Raw genomic sequence first — 23,089 nt, 5'->3', positions numbered from 1 at the left:
GAGAGGGGGAAGGACACAAACACAACATTTGAGAGCAGGGACCGAGAGACATGGAAACATCGAGAGATCTGAGAGAGGGCGAGGGCTTTGGGGGGGGGGGGCATGGGAAGGGGGCGGTGGGAGAGGTATAAAACATATGGACACTGCCAGGACTTCCAGGAAAGAAGTTGGAATTTCAAACAAGGTGGATCTGGGGTGAATTAGCGGGGGTAGAAAAGATCAAGGTTTTGGATGGGGGAAGATAAGAGATGGTGGTGAACAGCTGTTTTAAAGACCTGGAGGGAGGAGTGGGATTGAAGGGAGTGAGGGAGTTTGTTCCAAAGGCGGGAGAAAAGAGGAATGAAAGAGTGAAGGTGAGCAGAGAGCCGAGATTTCGGCAGTTTAACCATCAGAGGGTTGCTGGCAGATCTTGTGCGACCTGTAGGAATATTTGGGGGACAGAGCACAGAGAGAGCTGGGGGTGCAAGGCCGGAGAGGAGTCGGTAGAAGACAGAAAGACCACCTACCTGCCTGCGGTGAGTGAGTGAAAGGCCCTCAGAGATAGCTTCATCGCGGGAGATTCCAATAATTCTGAAAGCTTTGGTTTCAACAGCGTGAAGCCGAGCTAGGTGTGAGGCAGGAGCACCGGCCCATAGGGGAGAACAGTATTCCATTGAGCTGCGGATGAAAGCCTTGTATGTGGTGAAGAGCTCAGGTGTGCCGAGGAAGGACTTCGCACGACGGAGGATGCCCAGTCGGCGACTGGCTTTGGAGGCCAGCTTGGAAATGTGGTTTTCCCAAGAAAGATCATGGCAGATAGTGAGACCCAAAATCTTGAGCGACAGAACTTCTTGGAGAGGATTGTTGAGAAAGTAGATGGGAGGGTTGTCCAGTCGATCTTTTCGGAGAGACATAGTAAGAGTGTGAGATTTGTCAGGATTGAAAGACATGTTCCACTTGTTTGACCAGTCTGTGATTTTGTCCAGGTCTTCAGAGAGTGAGGAGGCAGCAGACTGCCGATCTGAGGGAAGAGGAATGGAGCGGCAGAGAGTGGAGTCATCAGCAAAGAGATAGAGAGGATTTTCGAGAGAGTCAGAGAGATCATTGATGAAGACCAGAAAAAGCACGGGGCCCAGAACACTGCCTTGGGGAACTCCAGCCTGAACAGGAAGAGGAGATGAGAGAAACCCATTCAGGGCCACACGTTGACGACGACTAGAGAGGAAGTCCGCCAGCCATGCGTGGAGATTTCCATGGATACCAAAGGAGGAGAGTTTGGTGAGCAGAGCGGGGTGCCAGACCGTGTCGAAGGCACGTGATATGTCGAGGGAGACAGCTCTAATTTCCTGTTTGGCATTGAGGACCTCCATCCATTGTTGAGACAGCAGAAGCAGCATGTCCAGAGTAGAGTGACCTGGTCTGAAACCAAATTGATGATCAGAGATCAAGCCATTGGAGAAGAGGAAAGATTTCATATCCGAAGCAATGATGGATTCCATGACTTTGCTGATAATTGGGAGAAGGCTGATTGGTCTGTAGTTGCTAGGATCTGTTTTTGCACCTTTTTTGTGCAAAGCGGTGATGTTGGCTGATTTCCAAGCAGATGGCAGTTGACCTTGAGCAAAAGAGAGGGTGAAGAGAACAGAGAGAGGGTGAGATAGAGCAGCAGAGCAGGATTTTAGGACCCGTGGGCTGATGCCGTCGGGTCCAGTTGCAGAATCAGAGTCGAGGGTTGACAGAAACTTTTCCACCTTGTCAGGAGGAAAGGACACGGAGTCCAGGAGCAGCAGGGTACGACTGGGTATGGTGGGTACAGAGAGGGATGGGTTTGGGACACAAGATTTAGAGGCAAACACAGAGTTGAGGCATTCAGCTTTTTCACGTGCGGAGTCAGCTGTGTAGCCGTTTGAGGTAAGGGAGGGGATGGAGGGGGAACAAACACCAGAAACGGATTTGACCAGACGCCACCAGGATTTGGAAGAGGGAGACAGATAAGAGAGTTCGGTCTTGAGAATGGAGAGATATTGTTTCCTGGCTCTCCTGAGGGTGGACACACACTTGTTTCGGGCTTTGTGAAAGGAAATGAGATTTCCTTCCGTTGGATTTGCTTTCCAGGAGACGAAGGCAAGTTGTTTCTGGGCAACAGCCTCACCACAAGATTCCGTGTACCATGGACGGGAGGAAGGGTATGACAACTGAAGACGAGATGGGATAAATCTGTGCATGAGAGAGAGCAATTTACTTTGGAAGAATTCCCAGGATGAGTTGATGTCAGAGGTGGTAGAGATGGGAGACCAGTCCAGATGATTGATGGCTGCTTGAAGACCGTGCCGGCGTGCCAGTTGGCCTGAGTGAAATGCCAGACTCGTCGACGCTGAGCAGGCTCCCTGAGGATGGTCAGAGAGATGTCCACTTTAACAAGGACATGATCAGATGATCCGATCGGAGCAGAAGAAGAGCAGCAGACATTTTCAGGGAAGTTAGTCATAACCAAGTCCAGAAGAGAAGATGTTCCGTTGACTGAGATCCGGGTCGGGAAATTGACAGATTGTGTCAGTCCCAGTGAGTCGCAGAAGTCCTTTGCTGAAGAGCCATGGCTGGTGAGAGAGGTACCCACACCCAGCCAACTGGCATGGTGACAATTGAAATCACCACATATGAGGAAGAGAGAGTTGGGATGAGTAGATAGAAGTTGGTCCATATCATCAGACAGCGAGATGTAGATGGAGTCATCACTGTTTGGTGGACGGTACAACACACATATGAACAAGAGGTGGGAGCGAAGGGGAAGCCGTAGCCAGAGGTATTCCTGGGGGTGAGGTGGAGAGAGTGCAGTGCAGGGTGAGTGAGGAAGAGAGTTTTTGATAAAGATAGCAACCCCGCCTCCAGGACGAGGCTCAGGTCTATCATACCGGAGGAGGGAGTAGCCCGGGAGAGATACTATGGAATCAGAGACATCATAAAGGAGGAAAGTTTATGTTAAGCAGATCACGTCTGGTTTGACAGAAGCAACCTGTATGGAGAGATCAGTTAAGTTTGAACGAAGGCCCCGGATGTTTGAGGTCCATACCGTTAATGAAGAGGAAGGGGGAGCATCAGGTACAGAACAGGGGGGAGGAGGGGTAGGGTAAGATGTGGAAGAGGTGGAAGAGATAGGGAGAGCTGTTGAAGGTGTGTCAGAGATTTCAGAATAGCTTGGAGAAAGGGAAGGATGGGGCGGACAAAAGGTTTGATGGTGATTGGGTGAGCCACAATGAGGTGTTATTTGAGGAGGGGGAAGAGCGAGGCAGAAGGTTTGGGGAGATGGAGGTGAGAGTTTGAAGGGGGAAGAAGCGGGGAGGACGCTTTGAGAAGGGGGAGTGAGAGGGGGGAAATTGAGAAGCAATGAGGGTGGGGAGATTTGAAGGGGAGGGGTGAGGGGGGAGTTTGGGAGGGAAGGGACAAGGGGAGGGATTTGAAAGGGATGGGATATGGGGGAGATTTGGAGGGGAGGGGTGAGGCAGGAGTCTAGGAGGGGAGGGGCGAGGGGGCGTCTTGGCGGGGAGGGGTGAGGGGGTAGTTTAGGAGGGAGGGGGCAAGGGGGGAGATTTGAAAGGGATGGGTGATGGGGAAGATTTGGAGGGGAGGGGTGATGGGGAAGATTTGGAGGGGAGGGGTTATGGGGAAGATTTGGAGGGGAGGGGTGAGATTGGATTTTTGAAAGTGTACGATTTATGGGAAACAAACATTTATTGCAAAATGAGTTTCTTGTGACCTTCGAGTTAAAAATACGTTTAAGGACGCTGGATGGAGGATGGAGTGCAGGAGAGTTTAGGGAATGTAGAAAAAAGGCACTATAGGAGATGGATATTTTTTTTGGGATGAATTGATTTGGTGAGCAAGTCGAAAGCAGCCTTTTAAAGAAGAAGAAGAAAAAGGTGTTATAAAATATGACGGAATACATAACTTGAGGGGAAAGTGTAAACATTGAATGTTAATGAGTGAAAACTATCTGGGGAAATGGGGGAGAAACACGTGGTCGAAGAACGAACGAACGAATAAGAATGAATAAACGAATGAGAACAGAGAAGGAAAAATTTTTTTTTTTTTTTTTTTTTTTTTTTTGAGTTGAGATTTACACAAGGAAGTAGGCTATGGGTGAAAAGCCTGGGAATACAGAGAACGAAAGTTATTGGATCACATTGGGTTTCCCTGCTTATGTACATCGAAATGTCTCCTACGCATCCACGGCCCATGCTAATACTACACAACCCTATCTCCACTATGGTATGTCATTACCTACCCCCACAAACGTAACATTTATATCAGACAGTAATAAATGTCTCTGTCAATGCAAAGATATGTTTCTTCTTGACCAAAATCACATTTACTGACGAGTTAGTCTCCACCTGCATACTTTCAAATTTGAATAACTCCTCTGTATGAGGGAATATCGCTTGTCAAAGTTATTTTTGAAATCAGCACATTAAAATGTATGGGAAAGAACCATTTCCACGTAGTTTGCAATTGGGTAGTGCAAAAACCTTTTTCTAGCCATTTGCAGAAGCAATAGATTACGGCCTATATGAAAGGAAATTCCACTGTTTCTCCTCCTTCGGTTGGTACAACCACAGCAAGCGCAGCTTTCCGGCATCTTTCAAGTACTTTCGATGCAATTTTGCCCGGAACGATGATGGCGGACAAGTTTTCTAATGTGACCATGATTTAATCTAACTACGCCCTCTAGTTGTTGAAATGTAACTCTATGTGTCCATGTCACCCTCCCCACGGTTATATCAGAACGAGCTGAATCGTCCCATGGACACGGATTGTTTCACCCCAATATGGGGCCGTTCAAAAAATTACTTAACGCTATTGTTATGGAGGTGTGTACCCTGCATGCTGATGGGCTTGATTAATACTAATAATCTTTATTTGACTGCAACAAACTCAGGCAGTGTATAATCAGCAGATGCCTACAGACCTGATGTGTTAGGTCCACCACTGATCTCTATACTAACTGGATAGGAGGGGAAGCTCATTTTTGAAGCAATTTGTCTGCCATCTTTGCTCTCCCAAGAATTCCCAAAACAAATGAATGGGACTGTTAGTAATTATGGTGAATGCCACTTCCCGATGAAATGTGATTCCTCTTCTCCTTTGATCCTGACTGTCGTGGTTTTTACACCCGTCGTGGTTTTTACAACCGTAAGCAGCACACGGCATTTCATAAATACAGTCAAAACTCGCCGTCCACCTGTTTGTAGTATGTGATTCCACACACCTGCGTTTACCTTTTTAGGATTCTGGTTCGGCGATCTTCTGGTTCGGCAATCTTCTGGTTCGGCAATCTTCTGGTTCGGCAATCTTCTGGTTCGGCCATCTTCTGGTTCGACCATCTTCTGGTTCGGCAATCTTCTGGTTCGGCCACCTTCTGGTTCGGCCACCTTCTGGTTCGGCCATCTTCTGGTTCGGCCATCTTCTGGTTCGGCAATTTTCTGGTTCGGCAATCTTCTGGTTCGGCAGTCTTCTGGTTCGGCCGTCTTCTGGTTCGGCCGTCTTCTGGTTCGACCGTCTTCTGGTTCGACCGTCTTCTGGTTCGGCAGTCTTCTGGTTCGGCAGTCTTCTGGTTCGGCCATCTTCTGGTTCGGCCATCTTCTGGTTCGGCCATCTTCTGGTTCGGCAATCTTCTGGTTCGGCAGTCTTCTGGTTCGGCAATCTTCTGGTTCGGCAATATTCTGGTTCGTCCGCACCATGGTAAAAGTGAACTCTGCCCACCTGAAACTCATTCAGTTTTCATAAGTTTTTAAACACGTTAAATTTTTTAACACTTTTAATGAGGATGTAACAGAACAAAAGGAACAGTAGAAAATAATAAATTAATCTTTCTGAAGAAAAAGAAAGGTGATACATTGGCATGAAGAAGAGGAATATTGTGTTCATTTTGTACTGTTGCATCGGGGATTTCTATTGAGGACTACCGACGGCATGTGTAACCTCTGCCAGGCCCGCTCCACACCCAACAGAACACATTATGGGAGACTGAGCGGTCCTGTTTTCACTAAGGCAAGAGCACATTATAATAGACATGATGCAACTATGGGCTGCTCCTGCCAAATCGATCACAATACTGTAATGTACTGTACAAGTACTCTTCACAAAAAAGCCTTCTCATTGATGGTAAATGTTACTTATTTGATCTTATTTTACTCTTTTTTTTTCAATTTAAATGTCTTTTTTTTTTTTTTTATGATTTTTTTTGGACATGGATTTTGTGGGGCTGGAACATATCTCATTGACTTGCATGTTAGAAACTGTTCACCGTTTGCGATTTCGCCAATCGTGGAGATTTACAGGAATGTCGCCCCCACGGATGGCAAGATTTTACTACACTACAACGACGCTTTTTCAACCCTGGATTGCACTAAGATCAGGTCGGAATGAAATAAAATCAAGTGGGAAAGGAGAATAATCAAGGAGGAAGGTGTAGCGGTTGCCGCTGAACATACACAATCGCCTTACACCTGCCGAGGACGCAACCACGGAGCGATCGCTGTGCCGGGCTCGCCCAGACCGCCCGGAGACGCTCAGTCTCGCCTTTCCCGGGCATGCCCGGACTGTCCTTTCCCGGGCTCGCCCGGCCCGTCCGGTGACACCCAGTCTCGCCGTTCCCGGGCATGTCCAGACTCGCCCAGGTCTCCCGGACACGCCCAGTCGCGCCTTTTAAGGGCAAACGCTCTGGCATGAATTATTCGAGTGCTTGTATATAATGCTGCCCGATAAACGGGCTGTTTAGTTTACCCGAGTTGATTTGATGGAATAAAGAAACTCGGACGAATTCCAGCTTTTTGTCGCGTCCATTCTTTCGATTCGAGTTGGAGCACAGCTCCTTCATTGGTGACCTACCGACATGGACACGACAGTTGCCCTCAAACTGCCTACCTTCTGGGAGGCTCACGCAGTGGTTTGGTTCGCCCAGGCGGACTCCCAGTTCGCCCTGCGAGGCATCACCGCCAACGACACCCGCTTCCATCATGTGGTAGCAGCACTCGGCTCAGCCACCGCGGCCCGTGACCTCAGCCTCCTCCAGCACCCACCAGCCGCTGACAAGTACGGCGCGATCAAGAAGCTCCTCCTCGATGCTTTCGCCCTCTCATCGGCGGAACGCGCACGGCGCCTGCTCGACCTGCCCGAGCTCGGCGACACGCGCCCGTCCGAGCGAATGGATTACATGCTCTCGTTGCTCGGGGAGCCCGCCCCGGATTTTCTTTTTCAAGAGCTGTTCCTCCGTCAGCTGCCTAGCCAGGTACGGCTCGCCCTGGCAAGCACGCAGATCACGGATCCCCGCGCCCTCGCCAGGGAAGCCGACAAGATCTCCTCGGCAGGCCAACGCATCGGGGCAGCGACCTGGAGCCCGCCGCCGTCCGAAGCAACGCCCATGGCGCCCGAGCACCCGGCATGGTCGGCGGCCGAACTGCCGGCGCAATTGGCGGCTGCTGCGCCGCGCCGACCACCTCCAACACGACGACCGGGACCTCCACCTGACCAGGCATGGTGTTACTACCATGCCAGGTTCGGACAAAAGGCCCGGACATGCCGACCCCCGTGCACTTTCGGCAAGTCGGGAAACGGCCGGGCCGGCGTTCATTACCAGCCATGAGCGCCGGCCACACGGGCAACTTACTTTTTATCAGGGAAAAAGCGTCCGGACGGCGCTTCCTGTGTGACACCAGCGCCCAACTGAGCATCATACCCGCCTCCGATCAGGACAGGCAGTCCGCGGTTTGCGGCCCCTCCTTGGTGGCGGCCAACGGATCGGCCATCCGCACCTTCAGCCCGCGCAACGTCACCCTCTGCTTCGGCAGCCAGCGCTTTCATTGGACTTTTGTGACCGCAAGCGTGCCCATTGCTCTGCTGGGCGCCGACTTCCTCTGCGCACACGGGCTGCTGGTTGACGTCAAACGGCGTCGCCTCGTCAACGCCGAGACCTTCAGCTCCCTGGCATGCACGTTGAGCAGCTCCGCGCCGACCGAGCTAGCATGCACCCTCCCGGCGGCGAACGAGTTTGCTCGCCTGCTCGCGGAGTTCCCGGCCCTCACGCGGCCGACGTTTTCGGCCGTCGCGGTACGACATGGTATCGAGCACCACATACCAACCACGGGCCCGCCGGTCTATGCCAGAGCCCGCCGCCTCGACCCAGCCAAGCTCGCCGTGGCCAAAGCCGAGTTCGACGCTTTGGAACACCTCGGCATCGTGCGGCGCTCCGATAGCGCTTGGGCTTCGCCACTACACATCGTTCCGAAGCCGGGGGGCAGCTGGCGCCCATGTGGCGACTACCGCCGCCTTAACGATGATACCACCCCCGACAGGTATCCGATCCCGCACATTCAAGACTTCTCCGCCCGTTTGGCAGGACGGGTCATTTTTTCGAAGATCGATTTGATACGGGGATACCACCAGGTACCTGTCAGGCCGGCCAACATCCCAAAAACGGCCGTCATCACGCCGTTCGGCTTATTCGAATTCCTTTGAATGCCATTCGGCCTCAAGAACGCGGCTCAGGCGTTCCAGCGCTTGATGGACGGCGTGCTGCGTGACCTGCCGTTCCTCTTCGTCTACCTGGACGACATCCTCGTCACCAGCGCGTCCCGGGCCGAGCACCTCCGAACACTGTTTGGGCGCCTCAGCGAGCACGGCCTAATCGTCAACCCGGCCAAATGCCACTTCAGCATGATGGCCGTTGATTTTTTGAGCCACCACATCACCAAGAACGGGGCCGTGCCGCTGCCTACCAAGGTCGAGGCCATCACCGCGTTTCCGCGTCCCCGCTCCATCAAGGCCCTGCAGGAGTTCCTCGGAATGGTGAATTTCTATCACCGCTTCGTGCCCCGCGCTGCTCAGCTCATGCGGCCCCTCTACGAAGCCCTCCGGGGCAAGCCGGCCAAACACGACGTCGTCTGGTCCGCAGCCATGGACGCGGCATTTCCAAGCTCAAAGCGGGCCCTCGCCGACGCAACACTGCTCGCTCACCCGGTGCTCAACGCTCCCATCGCCCTCACCACGGATGCCCCGACTACGCGGTGGGCGCCGTACATGAGCAATGGGTGAACGGGGTTTGGCAGCCACTCGCTTTTTTCAGCCGGCAACTCCGGCCGAACGAGCTCAAATATAGCACGTTTGACCGCGAGCTCCTCGGTCTACACCTGGCCGTTCGCCATTTACGCCACCTCCTGGAGGGCCGACCCTTCACGGCTTTCGTCGACCACAAGCCGTTGGTTTACGCAATGGCCAAAGCCACGGAGCAGTGGTCGGCCCGCCAGCAGCGCCACCTCTCCGCCGTGTCGGAGTTTACCACGGACATCCGGCACGTCGCCGGCAAAGACAACGCCGTGGCCAACTGTCTTTCTCGGGTCAGCGCGAACGCGGTCCACCTCGGCGTGGGCTTCGCGCTTATGGCGGCTGACCAGACCACCGACACCACGGTGCAAGCCCTCCGGGCGGCGGACACGGGCCTCCGCCTGGCCGACGTCCCCTTCGCGGACACTGTCCTGCTCTGCGACGTCTCCCAAGGCCAGCCTCGCCCCATCGTGCCCGTTACCTGGCAACGCCGCATCTTCGCCTCCCTCCACGGCCTTTCCCACCCGGGCCGGAAAGCTTCCCAGAAGCTGGTGTCAGCGCGATTCGTCTGGCACGGCCTTCGACGGGATGTCCGCGATTGGACCAGCACCTGCACGGCCTGCCAACAGGCCAAGGTCCACCGACACACCCAGGCCCCGCTGGCACCTTTCACCATGCCCGAACGGCGTTTCGACCACGTCAACGTGGACCTGGTGGGCCCCCTCCCCACATCACGGGGTTTCACACACCTGCTCACCATGGTGGACAGGACCACCAGGTGGCCGGAGGCCATTCCCCTCGTCTCCACCACCACCGCCGACGTGGCGCAGGCTTTCATCGCCACCTGGGTCGCCCGTTTCGGCGCACCGGCGGACATCTCTTCGGACCACGGGCCGCAGTTCACCTCCGAGCTGTGGGGCGCGGTCGCCCGCAACCTGGGGGTCAGGCTCCACCGTACCACGGCCTACCACCCCCAAGCCAACGGGTTGTGCGAGCGGTTCCACCGTTCCATGAAGGCCACGCTCATGGCCGGCCTTCAGGACGGCGGCTGGACCGACCGGCTACCGTGGGTCCTTTTGGGCCTCCGCACGGCCCCCAAGGAGGACCTCCGGGCGTCCACCGCCGAGCTGGTCTACGGCCAGCCACTACGCGTCCCGGGTGAATTCGTGCCCGACGCTACCAGTCCCTGGTCTGCAGCTCGCCAGCGCTTGGACCTCCAGGAGACCGCCCGACGGTTTGCCCCCGTGCCAAGTCGATCCTGGGGGGGCGTGTGTAGCGGTTGCCGCTGAACATACACAATCGCCTTACACCTGCCGAGGACACAACCACGGAGCGATCGCTGTGCCGGGCTCGCCCAGACCGCCCGGAGACGCTTAGTCTCGCCTTTCCCGGGCATGCCCTGACTCGCCTTTCCCGGGCTCGCCCGGCCCTTCCCGCGACAACCAGTCTCGCCGTTCCCGGGCATGCCTGGACATGCCCAGGTCTCCCGGACACGCCCAGTCGCGCCTTTTAAGGGCAAACGCTCCGGCATGAGATATTCGAGTGCTTGTATATAATGCTGCCCGATAAACGGGCTGTTTAGTTTACCCGAGTTGATTTGATGGAATAAAGAAACTCGGACGAATTCCAGCTTTTTGTCGCGTCCATTCTTTCGATTCGAGTTGGAGCACACAGCTCCTTCAAAGGTATAATTTTTGTCGGAAATATGCACCTTGAAGTAAGTATTTGTTTTGATGCAAATTGGATTTTCTGTGTTGTGTGAGAAGGAATATGGTGGATGGAGTGCTTCCGGTGGCTTCAGGACCGTCCGTCCAATTAACGTTAGGCACCCTATCCAGTTAGTATAGCGATCAGTGATGTCCACGCTATTTTTTGAGGGAGTTGTCTGCCTTTCCTGCTGGCGAGCTTGATTAAACCTTACTAATAATTTTTTCTTTGACATTGATTAGATTTTACGGTGTCCCTCAGCGTAACACTCGACCCAAACAAAGCCAATGAAAATCTGACACAACAAACCAGGGCAGTGTATAATCAGCAGAGGCCTACAGGCCTGATGTATTAGGCCCACCAGAAAATCAAGATGGCGACTATATTATTTTGTCTGAGTGCCATGGTGGGTGGAGTCAAGCAACAAATGGGGGTGGGGTCTGGCAGCTGTCCGACCAATGTGTGCACATTTCAAAAATCGACCCCAACGACAACAACAATTACCATGTGCGGAGGGAGCTCTTATTGCAGGTGAAATGGTGGGAAAGCAACGACAAACCACCCAGTTTAGCCCTTGCCAAAAAACTGCTTCGGCCGCAGCCACACTCTGTAACGAGCAGATAGAGGTTGTTGTAGTATGAAAAAATCAATATGAAAAAAAAACAACAAAAGTGCCTTGCCATTTTATATCTGTAATCCCAGATGGCCAACAGCTGTCATCAATAAGTGAGTTATTAGCTCCAGGTGCCAACGTGGATGACCTACCTATCCGATGTCACTGAATTTCTATCATGGTAATGTACTTGAAAAACTTTAGAAGCAACTTGTGTAATTTAGAGGCTGCCAGAATGGCCTAGAGATATGCATCGTGCACACTCGACCCAAAGCTGTCTATCCTGGGTTCGAAACCCGACCCAGCTGTAAACAGTAAACTACCATCCCGGTGTTTCACAGGCAGGGCGAGGCATCAATATGGGCGCAAAAATCTGGACATTAGTTGTTGGACGTTATAACGATCCCACGGTGTCCTTCGCGAAGAGTGGGCGAGCTATCTCCGGCACCCTGAACAAATTATAAATTGCTGCTCTAGTCTACCATCAGGACTAGCCAACCGGTTCGTGAAAGACTTGGGCCTGCAAACTCCACAATAAAGTGGGAATAATTGTGGCCGTTAAAGATGCTTGTGTAATTTCGACCAACGATTATTTATTATTAAATTATATAAGACAACTACAAGGGTTTCCGGGCGACCCGAGTGTGCGAGGGATTTTGGGTGGGAGAGGGAGTGATCAAGCGAGGTGTGGATTAAATACATGAGGTAAACAAGCTCTAATATTATTATTAGATAAAGGACAGTAATTAAAACTTAGCAAAAACAACATGTTTTCGCCCTTTTTCTGTTTTGGAAACGAAGCCATTTGAAGCCAATCACGTTTGCTTATCGTGGGTGCGATCGCGCCGAGCTGAGATGTACAAACTCGAATTAGAAAAAACTTATCCTTGCATCTAGCTCTTTCTATCACATAACTAACATAATTCATCTTCTTTCACGGATAAAAAATATTTTCTGACAGGATTTGTATTTATTTTCAAGGCAATGAAGCATGAACATTTTGAGAGGTGTATAAGCGAAAGCGACGCACATCCGTTAACCTATCGTTTGTTTCAGTGTCGACGAATACTTGCGGTGTATGTGATTTTTTTTGAGGTTTGAAAATTTGAAATGAGTCATTAAAATTGTGTAGAAAGAGGGCTTTGTCATTTTCTTCGACTTCATTTCATGCTTGGGAGTGGATTGGGGAGGATCACGTGATGCAACGGTTCGCGCCATTTTTGGACGCGCCATGCGCAGGTGGGACTCCGTTAGATCGCTTCGCTTTCCTTTGTTCTCGTATAGTTCTTTCTTCGCCATTCGCTCAGGTACAAACCGTCTGCACAGCATATCTTACCCGGACTTTTTCACTCAAACGGTGTTTCCGCAAGTCAAACACTACCTTAAAGTAGTCTCTTTTTTTTCTTTTTCTTTTTTTTCCTATGACGCCATCGTCAACTAGTTTCCTGTCTGTCTCTCATTCGTCTTTTCCATGAACCGAAGACGTTTCCTATCGGCTATGTTTAATTTGAACGGTTTAACCCGAACGTGTTGACAACTACCTACAGGAAGCTGGCAATAGGTGTTGATACTTGTTACTTGGGCAATTCGTCTGAGGTAAGTGGGGTACGCGAGGGTCGTGAACTTTAGCTCGGTTATGTTTGTGGCCTTGGACTTGGAGCCGTCAGGCGTGTCGTGTGGAGCTAGGCCGCCATGTGTTCGCTCTTTCTTATGGATAACCCCGGTTCCTGCACTGCCGTGCTCCTTGGTGAACGTAAACTTGGAAGTAAACGGTGGTTTTTGAAATTCCGTGTGTCGATCTCCTCGTGGTGAGATGGGATTCTCCAGAACAATGCGAGGAGCGCCGCGTGTTTCTCCCAAAGTGGGCGCTGCCCTCGTAAACTAATGGGCTATAACTTGGTCAAGTTGCAACATGTTGCCATTGCCTCCTGCGGGCGGTATCTCCAAGGATGTTTATCGTGTTTCCTTTCTTTTGTTTTGCTTTATTGTTCGTGTCTGTTCTTTTTTTTTTCCTCCGATCACCAAACTTTTATGCGATGTAAACGCCCCTCGGGCGATTCTCTTTCGCTCATGACGCGGTACTTTGTGCCGTTGTCGCCCCCAGGGCGTTATTACTTTCTGTAAAGTATTTCTCTCCAGCACGTGGTTCTCGTGTTCGCTGAATGTAATATGTGAGTGAACAGGAGAACTTTTAATCTTGTCTTTTTTTTTCTTTCCCTTTTTCCTCTTTCTCATCATCGTATTAAAACAAATTTAAAGTGCCGCAGTGATTCTATTTATATTGATATTTCCTTTCCTTGGTTTGATTGCTGCATTTATGTAATGCTAGCAGAGTTACCCGGCGTTGCCTGGAAAATAGTTAGTCATGCAGTTTAGTTTAGTGGACTTTTTATAGTCGGAGGAAGCCACGCCCCTTGTCTAAATCTGATACACCCATTTTTTTGACATGAAAATTCACCCCCTCCCCCTGGACTCTCTCTTTCCTCTCTAAGTCACGCTGTCCATGAGACACAACTGAACAAACAGACGTTCACATTTATATCAATACTAGCAGAAGTACCCGGCATTGCAGGGCGGGGGAGGGGAACGGGGGGGAGGGGAGGAGGGGGGGGAGGGGAGAAGAGAAGAGGAGAGGAGAGGGGGAGGGGAGGAGAGAAGAGGGGGGGGGGGAGGAGAGGGGGGGGGAGGCGAGGAGAGGAGAGGGGGGGGAGGCGAGGAGAGGGGGGGGAGGAGAGAAGGAGAGGAGGGGGGGGGAGGGGAGGAGAGAAGAGGGGGGGGAGGAGAGGAGGGGGGGGAGGAGAGAAGAGGGGGGGGAGGAGAGAAGAGGGGGGGAGGAGAGAAGAGGAGAGGAGAGGAGAGGAGGGGGGGGAGGAGAGGAGAGGAGGGGGGGGGAGAGGAGAGGAGGGGGGGGGAGGAGAGGAGAGAAGGGGGGGAGGAGAGGAGAGGGGGGGGGAGAGGAGGGGGGGGAGAGGAGGGGGGGGAGGAGAGGAGAGGAGGGGGGGGAGGAGAGAAGAGGGAGGGGGGAGGAGAGAAGAGGGAGGGGGGAGGAGAGAAGAGGGGGGGGGAGGAGAGAAGAGGGGGGGGGAGGAGAGGAGAGGGGGGGGAGGAGAGGAGAGGAGAGGGGGGGGGAGGAGAGGAGAGGAGAGGGGGGGGGAGGAGAGGAGAGGAGAGGGGGGGGGGAGGAGAGGAGGGGGGGGGAGGAGAGGAGGGGGGGGGGAGGAGAGGAGAGGGGGGGGGAGGAGAGGAGAGGGGGGGGGAGGAGAGGAGAGGGGGGGGGGAGGAGAGGAGAGGGGGGGGAGGAGAGGAGAGGGGGGGGGAGGAGAGGAGAGGGGGGGGGAGGAGAGGAGAGGGGGGGGAGGAGAGAAGAGAGGGGGGGAGGAGAGAAGAGAGGGGGGGGGAAGTACCCGGCATTCCGTGTATAAACGGGAGGGGGGAGGGCGCGCGAATCGTCGAATCAGCGCGCCGCTGCTCTGCCACCGATTCAGATTCCGTGTATAATATTCATCGCTGAAAAAAAATATGGATCTAAAGATGAAAGAAAAAAAAACCTATGTGGTGTGAATGGCAATGTTCCTCGCTGAAATGTGAAAAAACGCAATCGCGCGCCAAGGAACATCACTTGATCGCTCTGAGCGATCGATTGCAACTCTGCGTCGTGTCATGGGCGTGGCCAATGTGGCCTCCTGCTCCCAGGTGATTGGCTAACTCGAGCTCGAGAGAACCATAATGCGCTACGTTATGGCAAAAAATATGGATCTAAAGATGAAAGGGAAAAAAACCTATTAGTCAGGTTCAGTATGTCCAGATTTAAAGTTTCGTTGGATTTTTTGGGGGATTTGGAAAGCTATATTTTTGGAAACTATATTGTATAGTCAGTCAGAAAACCAATGTTGCTATTTGCACAGACTCCTGTATGGCGGCCATCTTGGATTTTCAAAATTGCCGCCGTAGAACTAATTTTTCTCAATATCTCAGCTTCTAAATAACATAGAGCTTTGATTCTAACGGCTAAACATACATTTTCAAGGGCCCCGAATCCAATGGTAACAAGTTCGATAAGCTAGACATGACCATAGAGCTCCTATGTGGTGGCCATCTTGGATTTTTCAAACTGGCCGCCGTAAAATTGATGTTTCTCAGGATCTCTTCTTAATAAGACGGAGCTTTGATTTTTCTAAATCCCAAAAACAATCCAACGAAATCTAAAATCTGGACATGCTGAACCTGACTGTGTTGACTGTAATGAGAAATACTATTCTACTGCGAGTGTTTTGCCCTTTGTGGGCCTTTGTGGCATACTGCCAAATAACACACAGATACTCCTAATGTTCATGAGAACTTAAAATCTGTTTATGGGTGGACAAGCTACTAAAGTAATAAGTTTGATCCCCAGGGTACAGCTGAGGAAAATAATTAGTTTACAGCGTGTGTTTTTGTATTATTTATATACTGAGCAATATACCTGATATTGTGGTGATGGTGGTAGTGTATTGTAGCCTATTATACATCAATATGTCTGTGGTGGTGGTTGTATATATCGGTGACGGTTCCCTTTGCTTTGCTGTCTTTGCAGGTTCTACATGTCACATTGAGTGAGATGCAACAAGATGGTGAAGGGGCGGGGCAAGCCCAGGAGTCCACGAACTGTAAGCAGTGCATTTTATGCAAGGCTGATGTCAAGAAAGGATCCTTGGTGTTAAACCCCAGAATAGATTCCTACCAACATTTATTGAAGACAATAGAAGAAAGGGCCAGTTTGCATGATGGCATCTACGTTCAAGTCCATAAACGACTCCAAAACAGCACAAAAGAAACACTCTCTACAGAGAAGGCAGTTTGGCATCGCACTTGTTACTCCAGTGCAACTAACAAGAGCGAGATACAACGTGCCAGAGACCGCCATGCGCATGCAGTAACAACTGGACACTATACTGCAAAAAAACGCGGACAGAAGAGAGGAAGCACAGAAATGGACGAGCCAGGCTCATCAACATCTGATGCAACATCCCTGTTCACACGCTCGTGTACAGTGCCACTGGATAAAGAGCAGTGTTTCTTCTGCCAAAAAGATGATGGCCAACTACTCTACCAGGTTAGGACTGAAAATGCTGGTCAAGAGCTTAGAGAGGCTGTAGAGAAGTCCCAAGATGCATTATTGAAAACACGATTCAACACATGTATCTCACCAGGTGATGCACACGCAATTGACCTTCGGTACCACAAATCTTGTTGGAGAAGACATGTGTTCCATGTAGTCCGAGACAGACCTAGCGCAAACAGAAGCAGCGCAGACAAAGAACTATTGCTGCAACGGGCAAGTCTGATTGAGATGATCAACCTGATAGATGTCAAAACACAAAACCAAGCTTATCTCTCCATGGATGACATTGAAACCACTTATGTCAATATGATTGGCGCAGAACACTTGGAAAAGCATGTACCTACATTCAATAGAAAGTGGCTGAAAGAAAGAATCGTCACTGAGTTGCCAAGCGTGACATCTGTTCTCCAAAAAGACCGAAGAAAATCGGCCATCCTCTACTGTCCAGATGCATGTGAGGAAAGCATGGTTCATTCTGCAATCACAAGTGATGGCGATGACGAGAACAACATGAAGACAATCTACAAAGCAGCACAAGTGATACGGAAGAGCATCGCAGAATTCATTAAGAAGGACCAGGAAGCAAATACCATACAGGTGTCCAGCGATATCAACGATGTTCCGGCTGAACTATACACCATGATCCGCTGGGTAATGGTAGGGCCTGTCGACAAGCTGGAAACTGAGAAGAGGACCAGTGTTGTTGACAGATCAACACTCACTGTGAGTCAGAACATCATGTATGGATTCAAATCCAACAGACAGGTGAAGTACAAACCAAGCAGTGAAGCAGCAGTAGGTCAGACAACACTGGGAGGTTCTCTCGAATAGGCAAAGCAATCCTGGCTGCATGTCTACCTCAAAGCAAGTGAAGATGTCATAGACACCGTGCGAATGCTTTCAGATGCAACTGAAGTGCCGGAGGACATGTTGTCCACACTAGCTAACTTTGTATGCGCTGCTTACTCTCCAAATGGCATCCACATCGACAGCATGCCCGAACTACGATGGTATCTCTTTTGCAAACACATGGCAGAAAGTGACAGGCTTCCTCCTACTCTTGGAGCTCTCAAGCAGCACATCCTTAGAGTCCATATCCAAGCCAGAGTGTGGGGTCAGGCAAGCATTGCTCAACAGGATCCTCAGCTGAATCCCCTGCAAAACGGCTTTTACAAAGACACGGATGGACAAGTGAAACCAACCACAACTGAGGAGCCTCCAGCCCCCAAGGCCATCATTCAAATGGTTAGATGTCAGTGCAAAACAGACTGTTCTTCATCTAGATGTTCCTGCAGAACAAACAACGTGGCTTGTACAGACCTTTGTCAGTGTGACATCCAGTGCCAAAATGATGAGGACTCAAGATGTGATGAACAAAAGCGATGATAAGGATGATGATGACTTTACTCAATGATGAATCAAAGCTCTGTGCTCTTTAGAAGGTGAGTTACATCAGTTTTACGGCGGCCAGTTTGAAAAATCCAAGATGGCCGCCACATAGCTCTATGGTCATGTCTAGCTTATCGAACTTGTTACCATTGGATTCGGGGCCCTTGAAAATGTATGTTTAGCCATTGGAATCAAAGCTCTGTTATTTAGAAGCTGAGATATTGAGAAAAATTAGTTCTACGGCGGCAATTTTGAAAATCCAAGATGGCCGCCATACAGGAGTCTGTGCAAATAGCAACATTGGTTTTCTGACTGACTATACAATATAGTTTCCAAAAATATATAGTTTTCCAAATCCCCCAAAAATTCCAACGAAATTACATAGTGAACCTGACTATATGTGGTGTGAATGGCAATGTTCGTCGCTGAAATGTGAAAAAAGGCAATTGCTTTTCGCTCTGAAATACGTGCGAATGCGTAACTGAGTTAATGGCGGCAAGGAACATCACGTGATCGCTCTGAGCGAATCAGCGCGCTGCTCTGCGACCGGGCAGATTCCGTGCATAATAATCCTCGCTGAAATGCGCTGAGGTAAAAATATGGTTTAAAAATATTATGAAATCAATTTTTAGGTCGACCATGGTCTTACCAGCCCAGGCTCAATAGCCATGTCTGTGCCAAATATTAAGTACGTGAGCCTCTCCGTTTAGGAGTCTATCGGTAACATTACACACACATATACACACACACACACACACACACACACACACACACACACACACACACACACACACACACACACTGTGTTTTATATATATATATGTATAGACTAGTAAAGGTACCCGATGTTGCCGGGTAACGCAAAGTCGCTTCGTCACGGGAATATGAAGAGTGGGGGAGTGAGGAGAGGAGAGGGGATGAGGGAAGGGGGAGGAGGGGGGAGAGGGGTGGAGGAGTAGAGTAGAGTAGAGGAGAGTGTGGGCATCATAGAACCCATATCAACTACGGTGTGATGTAGTGCCACCAGGGGGCACTGCAACATAGGTAGCGGCTCACACTCGCTGCTATGGATTCCAGCAGTCTCATCTCCTGACAAGAATTACTCCGGGTGGTTTGGTTTGTCTTTGCCTTCCCACCGGCAATCAGGGCACAAATCTGTTCAGGGTGTCGGCATTACCTCGCCTACTCTGGTGTTGTGTATTTTCTTTTACTAACTCCCTTAAGATTTTTGGGTGTGAATCTCCCAGCCACCATTTAAGTTTATTTGGACCTCATTTCAGCTTGTTATTGGTTATTGAATTTTGGTGCACAGTGTACAAGTTGGGCCACTCGTTGAAGATTGTGTTATTTTGACTTGAGTAAACCATCAATAAGGATTTATGTTTGAAGCTGTATTACAAATTAACCAGGGAGTGCACCACGGCCATGGTGGGCCAAATGGCTGAGGTACAGGATCGTGTGACTATTTGCACTCCGTGTAGTTCCTTGGTGACTGGACACTTTATGTATATTAATTTCCATTCATGCATGCAGAATATAAATACTTAAATGCAATTGTTTCGATACCTGGCAAGCCCAGCTCCGCCCCTCTGCCTGCTGAGGGGATGCTGATTGGCCAGGTTTTTTTGTTTGCTTGTTTTAACATCAACTTAAGAATTTCAATTTTTTTATGTGACTTTGACCAATATAATGTGACAAGTTTTGGGGCAATTGGCCCAACGGTATGGAATTGTACAAAAATAAAAGGAAAAGCTTTACACACGCACATCCATGTATTCTGAAAGGTTTTTACAATCTTTTTCTCATTCTTTCAGGTTGCAGTTTCATTAGATATTTACAAAGTTACTGTTGGAATTTGCATGACTATGACAACTGGAGGACTAATTATTTTGCGGCCCTGTTTTGTTCACTTATCCGCAGCACCATCACGTGGTGCTTGCATTTCAAGCCATTAGCTGGAGTTGTGCTGCATCGAGGGCCAGGGGAAAAGTGCAAACAGTGATAGGTGCTCCTTAATGTAACCTTCTCTGTTTGCACTTACCTTCTTGTCTTCCACGATCTGCGATTGATGTCTCAGGCCCGTGTGTCCAAAGCATGCGCGTGCGTACGTCTTGCATGGTGGCCTGTTCGTTTGTGCTTATTTGTGTTGCTTTCAAATGTCAATTAGCTTTTGCTTTCCTTTCGACCATGTCAAGTGATGGTAGGCCATTTTTGTTTTCTACCTTTTTTGGTATTTATTTATTTATGCTGGTTGTAATTGCTGCTGACTCTAATTACCTCTGCCACCGAAGGTGGATGGAGGCTTATGTTTTCACTCCTGTCTGTCTGTGAACAAGATATCTCAAAAGGTTGTGGGTGGATTCGGACGAAATTTGGTGGAGAGGTTGGGTAAGTGACAAGGACGAAATTATTAGATTTTGGTGAAGATCTGGATTCGGATCTAGCTGGTAGAATTTTTTAAGTGATTCTTCACCATTGGGAGATGGGGCCAAAAACAACACATAGCACAATATCTCAAAAGGTTGTGGACAGATTTGGAGGTTGCTTTGTCGACAGGTTGTGTGTGTGACCAGAAAGAATCGATTCGATTTTGGTGAAGATCTGAATATTGATTTGGATATGAGAATTATTTTTAAAATTTTAAAGTGATTCTTCGCCATTGAGTGAAGCAGCAAACATATAGCTAAAACAAACATATAGCAGGATATCTCAAAAAGTTATGGACGGATTTGGATGAAACTTGGTGGACAGGATTTGTGTGTGACAAGGAATAATCAATTCAATTTTGGTGAAGATCCGGATCCGGCTAGTAGAATTGTTTTCCAGTGATTCTTCACCATGCGGAGATGGGACTAAAAGCGATACACGACAGGATATCTCAAAAAGTTGTGGAAGGGTGATTTTGATTAAATGTGATTCTGTATTGTGATTTTCTTGTTTAGGTTTAGGATGAGGCCATGCTGATTGCAATCTAAACACAAGTTCTGGGTGTCATGTGGGAGACGGGATGTTGACGGTTTGATTTGTTGTGCACTTTCTCTTTCAATGCATTTTCTATTTATCCATAATTTATTCGACTTCAACGAAATGAGCAAAGATGATATGACCAGGCCATGAAGGATCCATGACGACGCTTTTCCTCAGACGTTCTACTTTACTATGTTATGGATGAGTGAGAATCGAGATTGAGCAGACCTGCAAAATGTTAACAAGAATCCATTTTAACAAATGAGGTCAAATCTATTGCCAAAGAGTGCGTGCATGCGTTACGGAAGCACCTCGAGCTTTGAGGTTCTGTGCTGTCGTAGAATAATAAAACTGGTACTGTTGGAAAGCCAATAATCGATTTGGTTGGAACAAAAATTTGGTTTCCGTTTGCCATAAGAATATCGATGCAGGTCTGATCAAACTACCCCGGTCAGTTATGTTTTTCTGTGAATATTCTGACACTCAAATCGTAGCTTGTAGTTTAAAAGTACATTCTTGCGTGCAGTATTATTATTTGGGGGTGGAGGGGGTGGGGGCAGGTGGGATTGGATGTCTGCTGGGCTACCATGGAACATAATAGAGGGTAGCCTGCCAAATTTCCTGGTTGCTACGAGACCCTTTTGGGTCAGTACGATTGCAACGCAGGTACACAAAGGAGGTCAAGATCATTTTCAGTTATGGATGGATCCAGAGTAAACTTGGTGGGCAGGTTGTATGTGAAAAAGAGGAATTGATTCGATTTTAGTGACTATCTGGATAAAAGCTGAAAAAAATTTCCTTGGTAATTCTTCACCATTGAGAGCTCGGACCAAAAACGATATATATCGCAATATTTCAAAAAGTTGTGGACGAGTTATGACAAAATTAGATGGATGAGTTGGTTGGGTGACGAGCAAGCCAATTAGATTCTGGCTCGGGTCTGAATCCAGATCCGGCCTATCGGTGGATACATAACGTAAACTGTTCATTCTGGCAGAGGTATGCGCTCTACCGAGTGCCTTTCTTGTTTCAACAGTATCCATGTCTCGTCTGAAGCTACACAACAAATCCTAACTTTCCTTCATTGGTTATTTGATTATTTTTAAGCTGTGAAGCCGCTTCAATATTTGGCTATGTCCTTCTATCCGTCGAAAATGAAAAAACATCATTTCTGACCCACCATGATTAATTCTGAAGGGTTCTAAAGTGTAAGTCTAGAGTTCTAAAGGGTAACACTAATGGTTTTGATTAGTTTCTAAACTTTGCCTATTTCATATTTTAAAGTGCCAAACTGAATCGCTTCTTTCAGACACAGGTACGAGTTCACCCCAAAATATAGGTATCTTTAGTCAGTGCAGTATACTGTTTATTCTACCAGGTGAGCACCAGGGTTATTGCCCCTGTTTTTGTTCTCCTCTGCTGCAAATGCACACCAATAGTTTTGTTGAAACTAGCAACTATTTTTTTCATTTTTATTTTATTTCTTCATTGGATGTTTTTTGGATGTTTTTGAAGGGGTGGTAGTGATTTATCCACAAGAGGAGTTTTTCTTTTGCGTTTGCTCAGTCTGGTTTTTCAATGCTGTCTGTCTGTTTACAAGCATCTGAAGTTTATTTTGTGCTTCATTGAACTGACCACAGGCCTAAGTATGCAATGTGCAACTTTTCCTTACCCATCTGACAATGACTTGGATCAGAGCAGAAGTGATTAAATGTGTGTAAATAAGGGGAATTCATTGGAGATCAGAGCAACTTGTTTGAGTGATCCTTGTTTAATCCCCATTTGTCTAGGTTTATATTGTAAATAAGCATCCCTGTCAAAATGCAGCACTTTCCTCCGCCGGCCCGTTTCCCTCAGCTTTGCTGGTAGGCACAGCCGTTGCTCTTGTTGAGCTGTGCAAACCTATGCAAAGCTGAGGGTGGTGAGGCACTGTGCGGTGAGAGCCAGAAATGGAGGTTGTGAGTGCCGAGTCTTGAGCATGTGGGAGTCGTCGACGACTCTTTCCACAGATTCCCATGCTTCAGGCTCAGTTTTCACAATCTACAGACAGCGCTTAACGTGTCATTATTACTTTTTGTTAAAATAAAAATTAAATAAATCCCCCCATCACCTTTTCATTTATTTGAGAAATGGGCAATTCCACGCAAAAGTGGACATGGGGGTGAAAATTTCAAATACATCAGAATCAAACAAATTTGGTCTCTAATGAAAGCTGAAAGTCTATATTTTACTGTTTT

The 23,089-nt window shown here is 49.1% G+C and overlaps 1 protein-coding gene across 1 annotated transcript in view; it reads left to right on the top strand.

Annotated features, from left to right (window-relative positions):
• The first annotated feature begins 12,610 nt into the window (after positions 1-12,610).
• The window catches only part of LOC137435402 (uncharacterized), a 63,706-nt gene continuing 53,227 nt past the window's right edge, over positions 12,611-23,089 (top strand). The window contains exons 1-2 of the mRNA XM_078784337.1: positions 12,611-12,634; positions 15,969-17,938. Coding sequence (XP_078640463.1) covers positions 15,993-17,327 — 1,335 coding nt within the window. The 5' untranslated portion in view covers positions 12,611-12,634; positions 15,969-15,992 and the 3' untranslated portion in view covers positions 17,328-17,938. The remainder of the gene's footprint in view (positions 12,635-15,968; positions 17,939-23,089) is intronic.

The sequence above is a fragment of the Myxine glutinosa genome, chromosome 9 (genome assembly GCF_964187855.1).
Source record: "Myxine glutinosa chromosome 9, kmMyxGlut1.1, whole genome shotgun sequence".
Lineage (NCBI taxonomy): Eukaryota > Metazoa > Chordata > Myxini > Myxiniformes > Myxinidae > Myxine > Myxine glutinosa.
The sequence above is the reverse complement of the archived record's forward strand: the minus strand, read 5'-3'. Positions and strand labels throughout refer to the sequence as shown.